General features: G+C 36.4%; 1 protein-coding gene across 1 annotated transcript in view; it reads right to left on the reverse strand.

Annotated features, from left to right (window-relative positions):
- STAG2 (stromal antigen 2) overlaps positions 1-12,020 on the reverse strand; it is a 127,791-nt gene that overhangs the window by 75,959 nt on the left and 39,812 nt on the right. The window contains exon 3 of the mRNA XM_052662833.1: positions 3,579-3,722. Within this exon, the coding sequence (XP_052518793.1) occupies positions 3,579-3,622 (44 nt within the window). The 5' untranslated portion in view covers positions 3,623-3,722. The remainder of the gene's footprint in view (positions 1-3,578; positions 3,723-12,020) is intronic.

Consider the following 12,020-nt stretch of genomic DNA (forward strand, 5'->3'; position numbering starts at 1 on the left):
CTTATGACCTTTCCTACATCATCCCAAAATATTTATAAATCTAAGTATAACATGTATTTCTGAAAGACTATACAGAAACGTTTTTACAAACTAAATCATTTGAAACGGAGTATGGAAGTATGCTAACTGATCAAAATCTTTTATAAAGTAAAAAGGTAGTGAGCTAGTCAAGAGAACTGTTTCTAGTTAATACAGTACTAGGAAACTGTGTGACCCTGAACAACTGACAACCTCTCAATCTTCACATTTACAAATAATATTTATGCAGGAAAGAAGGAACTCTCTCAAGTCTCTTTAATCTCTAAGACACCAATTTATAGTTCTCATTTTGCCCCTCATTTTGGAGTAGAAGGGGTGCTATGTATTATCCATATTTTCTAGGGCGTAATGGCAGTGTGCGTATGTGCTTAGCTCAGTCGTGTTTGACTCTTGCGACCCCATAGATTACTGTAGTCTGCCAGGCTCCTCTGTCCATGGGAGTTTCCAGGCAAGAATACTGGAGTGGGTTGCCACTTCCTTTTCCAGGGGATCTTCCTGACCCAGGGATGGAACCCAGGTCTTCTGCATTGCAGGCAGACTCTTTACCGACTTAGCTACGAGGGAAGCCCAAGGGATAATGGAAGTAAATCAGTTTAAATATACATGGGTGATGCTTCCTATATATGTAAAACCAGGTCCATCTATCTAAATATCAGTAACATACCCACCCTTAAATGCTTAAAGCAAGGCATACTTGGTATTTGGGTCACTCATAAAGGCTTTTAGAATTGAAAAACACATAAAAGTTGTACCATTTTCAATGGGTAAAACTATTATCAGTTTTGTTTTTAAAATAAATAGAATCCAAGTGAAAGGCTTTATTTCTAAAGCTGCTGCTGCTAAGTCGCTTCAGTCGTGTCCGAATCTGTGAGACCCCACAGACGGCAGCCCATCAGGCTCCCCCGAACCTGGGATTCTCCAGGCAAGAACATTGGAGTGGGTTGCCATTTCCTTCTCCAATGCATGAAAGTGAAAAGTGAAAGTGAAGTTGCTCAGTCGTGTCTGACTCTTCACGACCCCATGGACTGCAGCCTACCAGGCTCTTCCATCCACGGGATATTCCAGCCAAGAGTACTGGAGTGGGTTGCCGTTGCCTTCTCCAATTTCTAAAGTTGTTGCTGCTCCTGCAACAACACAGTCATGTCTGACTCTGTGCGACCCCATAGACAGCAGCCCACTAGGCTCTGCTAGTCTTCTCTAATTAAACTTCTTCTATTTCCATTTTTATTGCTATAATAACCAGTTGTCCAGAGGCTGTGAGTTAGGAATACTTTTTCTAAATGTAAAATAATGGCTAAGATGCTAGCAGGGTAAAAAATTACTATTTATAGCACTTACCTACCAAGTTATGTAAGCAATGTATTGAAGATACTGGCAATCCTAACTATGTCCTACAATGCTGCAAGGAAAATAGCCTGTAATATAAACACCATTTCCCATAGTTAATGCACCAAAACCTGAATGACTACTTAATATTAACCCTGAAACTCACACCTCTTACATCTTAAGACTGCTGTCATCAATAATCTTCCCACATGCCTAAATGGCTTTGCAAAAAAAAAAAATCAAAAATGTTTTTAAACATCCTGGCGTGTAAGTAATACTTCTTTCTTCCCCAAGATATCTGTGAGACACTAGCTCCCTTAGAAAGCTCAGCAAATGCTCCAAGTCAGCAATCACTAGTCTTTGCCAATATTCCAATGACCAAAGAGTAATCAATGGCTCAATTACATTCTTAATTCTCATCTCCAGGCTATCCCAACTGAAAGAATGAGCCACTACAGGTTTATTACTAACTGGAAAACCTTCTGAAGAAAACTGGGGTAATTAGGGTGACAGTCTAAAAAATCCCAAACCAGAGAAAAAATATTCTTCTGAGTCTGTCTTTCTCTATCGCTTCCCTTTGTTTTTAAGATCAAAACAACAACAAAAATCTAAACTAGGTGAAATTACAATATGCTAATATGTTCACAGAGTATACTGGGTTAACCTTTTAGTGGCCTGAAACTTCAGTCATCTGTCACAGGAATGAATCTTCCACTCCTTTCTCTTTACCATGCCCCAACCTCACATACCCAATCAAATGCTGCCTAGTTTACCTCCACAACAGCAATTTCCTCGTATCTATTATCCTATTTCCACCTGATGTGAAAAACTGACTCATTGGAAAAGACCCTGATGCTGGGCAAGATCGAAGGCAGGAGGAGAAGGGGACGACAGAGGATGAGATGGTGGGATGGCATCACCAAATCGATGTACATGAGTTTGAGCAAGCCCCGGGAGTTGGTAAAGGACAGGGAAGCCTGGTGTGCCGCAGTCTATGGGGATGCAGAGTCAGACACGACTGAGCAATTGAACTGAACTGATTATCCTATTTCAGGTCCTAATTACTCGAGATATTCTAATAGTCAGTACTCTATAACAAAAACTTTTAAAATTATCTCTACTGTATTAATGCATTCAAGAAACTTCATAAGATAATATTATAATAGTCAAACCAAAAATTAATTTTTTAAAGATTATCCCATATCCTCCCTCAAAGAAACTAAAAGAAAAACAAGAAGCTTTCCTCAAGAAACTAAGAGTCAATATAAACTGGGACTAAAATCATATTAAAAAACATGCTCTGAAATACTGGTAATAAATAACCTAGTAGACTCAATAGCCTGAAAATGATAAAATTACTTTTTAAATGAAAATCTATAAAATATCCAAAGCAGACACCAGACACCAATATGTACGAGGATATCTGTCGTTTTCAAAATTTTTAGCAACGAGGATCTGTTTTAAAATCAAGTCTTTTAAAGATTCTAATAACAAACACAGTGTGGTATATGTGTGTGTAAAGTTAATAGGGTCCACGAGCAGTTTAATGGTTCACTCTTCACTTAGGCACCTCATGAAACTGGAGCTTAGAATGAAAATCACTACTGCAAATAGTAGCTCAAATTCTTTCCTACATGAAAACACTAAAGAGTAATGAGAATAAAAGTTGAAGAAGGCATATAGGTAGCTTTTAAGACAAGAGTAAAGAAAATACCTATGTTGAAATCACTTTATGAACCAATGAGCATGTAATTTGTTTCTGGGGAAAAAAAGGAGAGCATGTCTTAACCTCCTACATCTGTTTCAGTCTGTCACTTGATTTTAAACAGAAATCTGACAATCTGACATTACATCCTAAATACTATTGCATGGTATATATTCCTTACTAATGAGAACATGTAACATTTTAAGAATTTCATGACACTCCCTTCAAAACAGTTGTTATTGTAAAACCAAGTATGGACTCGAAGAACTGAACAGCAAAAATAATAAATTCTCCAGTATCTAAATTACAAAATAAGCACACTACAAAAAAGGCATGGAATTACTATTACAGAATCCAGTAAGCATTGGTATAAACTATTTCAAAGTATGCATGCTATCTTATACTGAAACACTGTATCTTCTCAAGCAGAAGTAACTTTAACTGAAGTTAATACAGTTCCCATTTTGTGGAAAAAACAAGTATTTAGAAATTATCATAATATACTTACTGAAGTAGATTAAAATCAGTTGGTATTTCTGGAGCTGCTATCATTTCTTTATCATCTTCTGTAACGCCCCAATGTCAGAAATGTAGTCATATATTTATGTGGGTAAAATGATGGTTTGTTTCTTTCTTCTAAGGCAGACAATTCCTTTAAAAAGGATGGGGGGTGGGGGAGAAGAAATGCCATATTATAAACACACCAAAAATGTTGGGAAGGGTATCTACCCAAAAACTAAATTTCCAAGTGTCTCCTAAAGTGTTTTACTTAAAAAGGATTTCTATCCTTTGCATTTGACTGCTTTTTCTAGATATGGATTTGCTGCAACTGTTGTAGCCCCACAATAGTAACAACAAATACAAAGAAAGAAGCTTCTATTACAATCATTTTTTAGAATTTGTTATAATTCTCTACTATGGCTTAAAAAAGACAGATGCCCTAACTGGAAACACAATGTGACTTTTACTCATTGTAAAATCTTTATGACAAGTTTAAATCGTAATACAAAATGCCTAAAAATTCTCTAGCTTTTGCTTATGATGTATAGTTAAAAGGAGCTAATTTTTAAAATCTAAGATATAATTTTGAAACATTTTAAAAACAGATTCTTCTATCACAGAAAAAAAAAGAGATCCAAAGCCTGTTTTTTAATAACTAACTACTTTATGATATTACCACCTGCATTTAACAAGAAAACGGAAAAAAAAATGTTAGCCCAGATCGATATATTCCTTCAAGGAACTTATAGTCAATTTAAATACCAGTAATGTCATACAAACAACAGATGAATGCATTTGTGACCAAACTAAGCCTGGCCATAGGAAGATGCAAATTCTCAGTAAGAGAATGATCTAAAAAAGCAAATGAAAAGCCTATAAAAGAGAAAATAGGCTGGGTCTGAAGCTCTTAATCTTATGTATAACTTTGTTTTAAAACTTAATCCTTTTATTTCCAAGTGAATCTTATACTTGGTGGCCACCTAAAGACTAAACACATCAAATTAATAAATAAATCTTCAAATACCACATAGTGATGAGAAGTTCTTCTCATGAATGATCTTCTAAATTGAAATGATCAATTTTTCCATTAATTTTAAATCTCTAAAACACATCATAAATGGCTGCTGCTGCTGCTGTGTTGCTTCAGTCATGTCCGACTCTGTGCGACCCCACAGACGGCAGCCCACCAGGCTGCCCCCGTCTCTCGGGTTCTCCAGGCAACACTGGAGCAGGTTGCCATTTCCTTCTCCAATGCATGACAGTGAATGGCTACTAATATGTAATTGATATTCCAACATTCAAAACACTGCATTTCCTTGCTTACTCTAATTAAGCTACTATGTACAGCAGAATAATGAAGAGGAGAAACAAGGATCAATAATACACAAAACAGGCACTAATCAAGGGCTGTCTATAGCACCACTTTGAGTTTTCTTTTTCTCTGAAGAATACTCATATTGTAAAATCTTTATTAGGTATGACTGGTAGAATGGTCTTCTCACACTAAATCATGCTGCAAATACTGATCCCAGGATTGTTACCCTTCAAGACTACTAATTTTTAATCTGGTTTTATTTTTATTGTAATCTAAGGAACTATATAAGTAGTATATCAGAGTTGAGACCTGTCATCACATGTAGGATACACTTCAGCCTCCTAAAAATCCCAACTTATTTTTTTATTTATTTTGAGCTGTGCTGGGTCTTCATTGATGCATGGCTTTCTTCTCTAGTTGCAGCAAACAGGAGCTACTCTCTAGTTGCAGTGCACGAGCTTCTCATTGCAGTAGCTTCTCTTGTTACAGAGTACAGGCTCTAGGTACGTGGATTTCAGTATTTGCAGCATGTGGGCTCTAGAGAGCAGGCTCAGTGATTGTGGCAGATGGGCTTAGTGGCTCTGTGTCATATGGGATCTTCCCAGACCAAGGATCGAACCCATGTCTCCTGCACTGGTAGGTGGATTCTTTACCACTGACTGAGCCACCAGGGAAACCCCCAACTTATTTTAGCAAGAAAACTATTTTTAAAAAAGAAAACTATTTTGATTTTTATTTAGTGAGTTGGAGAGGTATAGTTAAATCAGTTCTAATCAACACATCATCTAGATGGCAAAATGGAAATCAAGACTTGCTGTGTCTGTTTCCCTACCTGCCCCCACCCCTTCGTTTGAACGCTTTATAAAACCAAACTCCGTGCATTCCCTAAATATTAATACACAGTTTTTAAGTAGACTTTAAAGACAGTTCATAAATGTATGCTCTCAAAGGACATAAAGAATGAATCAGCTCTGAAAAGCAGACAGCACTAAATAAAACAGGCTTCCTTGGTGGCTCAGATGGCAAAGAATCTGCCTGCAATGCAGGAGACCCAGGTTCAATCCCTGGGTCAGGAAGATCCCCTCAAGAAGGGAATGGCTACCCACTCCAGTATTCTGGCCTGGGAAATCCCATGGACAGAGGCGCCTTGGCGGGCTACAGAACATGGGATCGCAAAGAGTCAGACCACGACTTAGCGTCTAACACTTTCACTTCACTAAATAAAACAGGTATTGTATGATATACTATATTCCTCTAAATAACACAAAATTAATTTCTAGTGTATAAGAAGTCTTGCCAGGTCAAATTATTTTGCTCAAAGTAGGGTGATACTAACACATATTTGGTAATTAGAAAGCAAAGCAAACACAAAAGAAAAACAGAATTTATGAAGATGTAAATCTCCCAGACAAGGTATCTGTATTTTAAAAAGAAGCATTTTCCCATGGTCTAATAGGTTTAGAAAAAACTATTATACTAGCCAACTCTCTATCCCAGTGAAACACCTGCTTTTTAAAGTTTCTAAATATTAAAAAAATCCATCCATCCAAGTAAAAGTATCTACCATGTGTCAAATATAGTGGTGATCACTAGGTGTACATTGATGAACAGGGGATCAATGATCCTTGCCCTTATGGAACTACCTGTAACAATAAGAGAAAGCACCTACTGCCACTTACTATTCAACATAATATTAAATTCCATGTATCCTGAGCTTTTACTTTTCTTTCAAGAATATAAACTTTATCTGCAGGAAGAACTTAGAATTTTTCCCTTTTTATTTTAAACGTGTATAGCTATATATAAGTACAATTTGCCTCCCTCAAAGATTTTCATTAAAAAATTCACAAAGTCTTTAAATGTACTTAATGCCATTTGACCTAAATTGGGAATCCAGAAATTTTAAGAATATATAAAGCTCAAGTAAAAGTGTAAGTTTAATAGTCAAACTCACCACAACATTTCAGGCCTACTGTATGTAGGTTATTAATTTTTAAGAAATATGCTCAAAGATCACAAGGTGGAGCTCTCACCTAATGTCAAAGAAAAACTTGAGATTTTTAGTATTTGTACCAATTCTCTGTAACTACTATAAGAGAGTTAACATTCTAACAGCTTTGGAGGATAAAGCATAGAAATGAAATTTGCTTTAACTCTCAATCACTATTTTCCTTTTGGGGAAAAAAATACAACCAATAACAACTAGATTTTGCTGCTTCTTACTGAAACCTAAGCAAACACATTTGTTGATAGGTTGAATAATATACTTTAAAGTAAAACCACTTCCTTAGCCTCAAGTGCATAATACACTGCCATTAAAGATTTATTGAGTATATTCATATATAATTACTAGGTGAAAAAATAATGGGTGATTATATATATATATTTTTATTCTATACATTAAACTCAAGTAAATGCTCTCAGCAGTACTGCTTTTAATATAAACAGAGATCTAAAAGCTGAAATTTGATCACTATACTTTTCAAGTAATCAATATTAAATATGTGTTTAGGTTAATTAATTCAATAACAAAAACTTTCTTCTTCTTTCACTTCTGAAAACCTGTTGGATAACTACTACTCCAGCTCATAGACACAAATATATATTAAATACATAAGTATGCTTGCATCCTTAACTCCAAATAATGACTTAAATGATTAAAACTACCCACCCATTGCTGAAAAAGTAAAAAAATACACATAAAAAATCTGCTTTTCTTTGATATTGCTTAAAAACCTTAAAGTAATTCTGATTTCTTTATATAAAAGAATGATTGTTTTTCAAAGTTCCTTTAATTCAATCCCAAGGGGTCTCAAGACAGAAAATAAAAGCTACAAAACAAAGTCTTCACTAACAAGGTCCCTCAGAATCCACATGTTACTGGGGAGTGGAGGGAGCACTGAAAGTAGCTGGTGTGTTAATTCTCTCCCTGAAAATGCAGAAATAACTGCTAAAAGCTAGCACATTCTGCACATATACCACACATTACCCCCTTAACTAACACTCTCCCAAAAGGGTTATTACATTCTTCTATCTATAAGGATCACATCTTGGAAATGCATATACCCTTATGAAATGCCACCATCATTATAATACAAACACTTAAAAATAGGGTAAACGTCCAACCATAAATGTAATTAATATTTATATACTGAAACTACTTAAGACTGTGCAGCAACTTTGACAACTTAAAAGTCTTGTATTAGGATACAATATTAACCAAAAATAACACAAAGGAAAACAGTTGATATATCAGAGTGGTGAAAATGTGGATAATTTAAAATTTTTAATTATGATGTTATTGTTAGTAAGAAAAAAAGTAAACTATGAGGGTGGAAAATTTATTTCTCAATGTCTTCTCTTAATATCTGAACTATTTGAGGAACTACAAAACTATCTGTTGCTAAAACCTGATTTATTCATATTTTGGGTATATAATGTTATAAAGTTAAGCATCTATAAGAAATCCTGACTTCTATAATAAAATTATCTTTATTATGTTCACCTATTCAAGATTAGCAGAGAACAGAAACTTTTATATGAATTCCAGACAAAACCCAAAGGTATGTTCCTTTTATTGGCTTATCTACTTTTCTTGGGAGATAGCAGAAAGAAGTCTGTCTTTTAGAATGAGATTGTGAAGGGCTGGAGACTAGTTCCTGGAGTAGTATATTTAATCAAAACAGGAAAATCACTATCATTCCTCATGTCAAATGATACATGGCAACACTGAATACATAGGGCAAGAAATGAAAAGCTCACCAAAAAATTAAATTAGACATAAATACCTACCTTCAAAGACAAAATCTACTATTGCCCCTTTGATGATTAATAACCTTTAAAAAAGATTTCTCCTTGCTCAAAAAGATGTTTTTCTTCCCTCTGTTTATCTCCCTGCATATAAATGTGTGCATGCTCAGCTGTATCCAACTCTTTGTGGCCCCATCGACTGTAGCCCGCCAGGCTCCTCTGTCCAAGGAATTTCCATGCAAGAATACTTCAGTAGGTAGCCATTCTCTTCTCCAGAGGATCTTCCCGACTCAGCAATTGAACCTTCATCTCCTGCACTGTAGGGGGATTCTTAACCGTCAGGGCCACAATTTCTACTAATAGCTTTCTGAGTAAACTTCAGAGTGAAAAGAATGACAATCAAGCAATAATCATGTATACTCAGACCAGCAACACAATTTTAACCTAAATGTTTCTTGATAGCATACTTGTATTACACCTACCACATATTATCATTTGCAAATATATTTAGGAGTCGTAAAATTTCTAATGATAGCACCTGTTCCAGAGCAGGAATAGGTAATCTGGAGAAGGTATGACTAAAAGAAATCAAAATACATAAGAGAATTAATAATCCTGTCTACATTTCCTAACTATAGGAAAGGTCACATATCTCCCCTTATGAACTTACAAAGTAATATATAGAAGGAAAGCAAGACCAAAAGTAAAAAAAAAAAAAAAAAAAAAAAAGCTTTCTAAAATAACTAAGTGGACAAAGTGAACACATCTAACACCACAAAACTTCAAGAACAACTTTTACTTTCAGGAAGAGGTGAAGAAGCAAGCTGGGGCACAGTCTACACAGATCTGGCATCACTATACACTGCCAGAAACTAAGCCAGACAGAACTGGAAACATCCACCTGTTCCCCTCCTATTTTTAAATGTATGATAGTAGATGCTCAGCAATCTTATTTCCTTGTCTACCCACATTCCCCAATACTTTGCAAACGTGACTCAAATCCTAACCACAATTAGGATCACCTGGTCCAATCTATTCAGCTTGCCCCAGTTCTTGACCATCAGTTCTGATTTCTGTAGAAATTTAGCACACCATGGTTAACTTCACAATAAATGAGTGCTACCACGGTAGGGGGTAGGGGAGGGGGATGAGAAAAGACTTCTACCTTATTCCTGCAGACCCACTACTCTATCACTCTGTACTCAGTCGTACCCTGAGACTGAGTCATCCAAGGATCAATACTCTGCCTTGTTCTTTCTGTATCTACCAGCTTCATCCCAGGAACTGGAATCCTGCCCTGAACCAACCTAAAAAAGTCTGTGTCTCTCTCTCTGCTTGCCCTAATCTAAATGCCACAATACTGTCCTCCTCTCATCTGTCTCCATACTTGCAATGACTGCTGCTAGACACCGGATACCATATCATACCTGATATAGTTGACACCTATCAGCTTTCTAACTCCAAGACTGCTAACTCCCCAATTTGCCTAACTAGCTGCAGTTGACTAGACAGTATCTGGCCCTATCACAAAACAGATATCAAAACAGGTATATATTTGTTTTATCAAATACTGTCACCTTAAAAATCATACCTCAGTCTGTAAGGTCAACTGCTAGACCATGAATCACTTTTTAAAGTATTGTCAATGTTCACTCTTCATCGCACTTATGCTTGAATATTAATACCAGGATTTATCGCTTTCTGCACTAATTTAAAATATGTGCCCCACTGACGTAACTTTCTGTATGTTAAGTCATCGTGAGTAAACAGCAGCAATTGCTAGAGGGTGGAGTGGCTTTCAACATTTCAGAGGTGAGATAAAATTAGCTGGTATAAGTGAATGTCTACATCTGAAAATCAAATTTACAACAACCAGCTAATTTCATGTGTTAACACTTGTAAATGGCATACAGCATGATATAAATACCATGTAGTATTACCATCAAACCCACTTCATGGTGGGCACTACTGGCTCACTGACGTATTTCAAGCAATAGCAGATGTCAAAACAAAGTAATGAAGACAAGATAATCCCACCCAGATTTTGAGGGAAATTCACATTTTTATTTCATATGCTCTCTAGTTACATCAAGAACTTTCACATTTATTCAAGGCACTAAAACATATCTAAATGAAATCTTTAGTATTTATTAATAATCCACATGAAATGGAGATACAACTTAGATACAGTTCAGTTAATAAAGCATACAGTGTAAAATAAATCAATTTATAGAGAACAGTGGGAAATATAATCTTAAAATTTAGAATTACAGTTACTACTACCAAGCTACAAGGGAAGAGGCTTCCCTAGTAGCTCAGTCGGTAAAGTGTCTGCCTGCAATGCAGGAGACCTGGGTTTGTTTCCTGGGTCGGGAAGATCCCCTGGAGAAGGAAGTGGCAACCAACTCCAGTATTCTTGCCTGGAGAATCCCATGGACGGAGCCTAGAGTGCCATAGTCCATGGGGTTGCAAGAGTTGGACACGACTTAGCGACTAAACCACCACCACCACCACCACCACCAAGCACAGTATTTTTGGTTTATTTTATTATGATCACAAACATTATATATATACTACATATTTAATATTTCTTGTCCCTTACATTTCTCATTTTTTAAATCTGCAAGCCAGGATTCAGCAGTACGTGAACCGTGAACTTTCAGATGTTCAAGCTGGTTTTAGAAAAGGCAGAGGAACCAGAGAGTAAATGGCCAACATCAGCTGGATCATCGAAAAAGCAAGAGAGTTCCAGAAAAACATCTATTTCTGCTTTATTGACTATGCCATAGCCTTTGACTGTGTGGATCACAATAAACTGTGGAGGATTCTGAAAGAGATGGGAGAGATGGGAATACCAGACCACCTGACCTGCCTCTTGAGAAATCTGTATGCAGGTCAGGGAGCAACAGTTAGAACTGGACATGGAACAACAGACTGGTTCCAAATAGGAAAAGGAGTACGTCAAGGCTGTATATTGTCACCCTGCTCATTCAACTTCTATGCAGAGTACATCATGAGAAATGCTGGGCTGGAAGAAGCACAAGCTGGATTCAAGATTGCAGGGAGAAATATCAGTAACCTCAGATATGCAGATGACACCACCCTTATGGCAGAAAGCGAAGAGAAACTAAAGAGCCTCTTGATGAAATGAAAGAGGAGAGTGAAAAAGTTGGCTTAAAGCTCAACAGTCAGAAAACTAAGATCATGGCATCTGGTCCCATCACTTCATGGCAGATAGATGGGGAAACAGTGGAAACAGTGTCAGACTTTATTTTGGGAGGCTCCAAAATCACTGCAGATGGTGACTGCAGCCATGAAATTAAAAGACTTACTCCTTGGAAGGAAAGTTATGACCAACCTAGATAGCATATTGAAAAGCAGAGA

The sequence above is a fragment of the Budorcas taxicolor genome, chromosome X (genome assembly GCF_023091745.1).
Source record: "Budorcas taxicolor isolate Tak-1 chromosome X, Takin1.1, whole genome shotgun sequence".
In the NCBI taxonomy this organism is placed as follows: Eukaryota; Metazoa; Chordata; class Mammalia; order Artiodactyla; family Bovidae; genus Budorcas; species Budorcas taxicolor.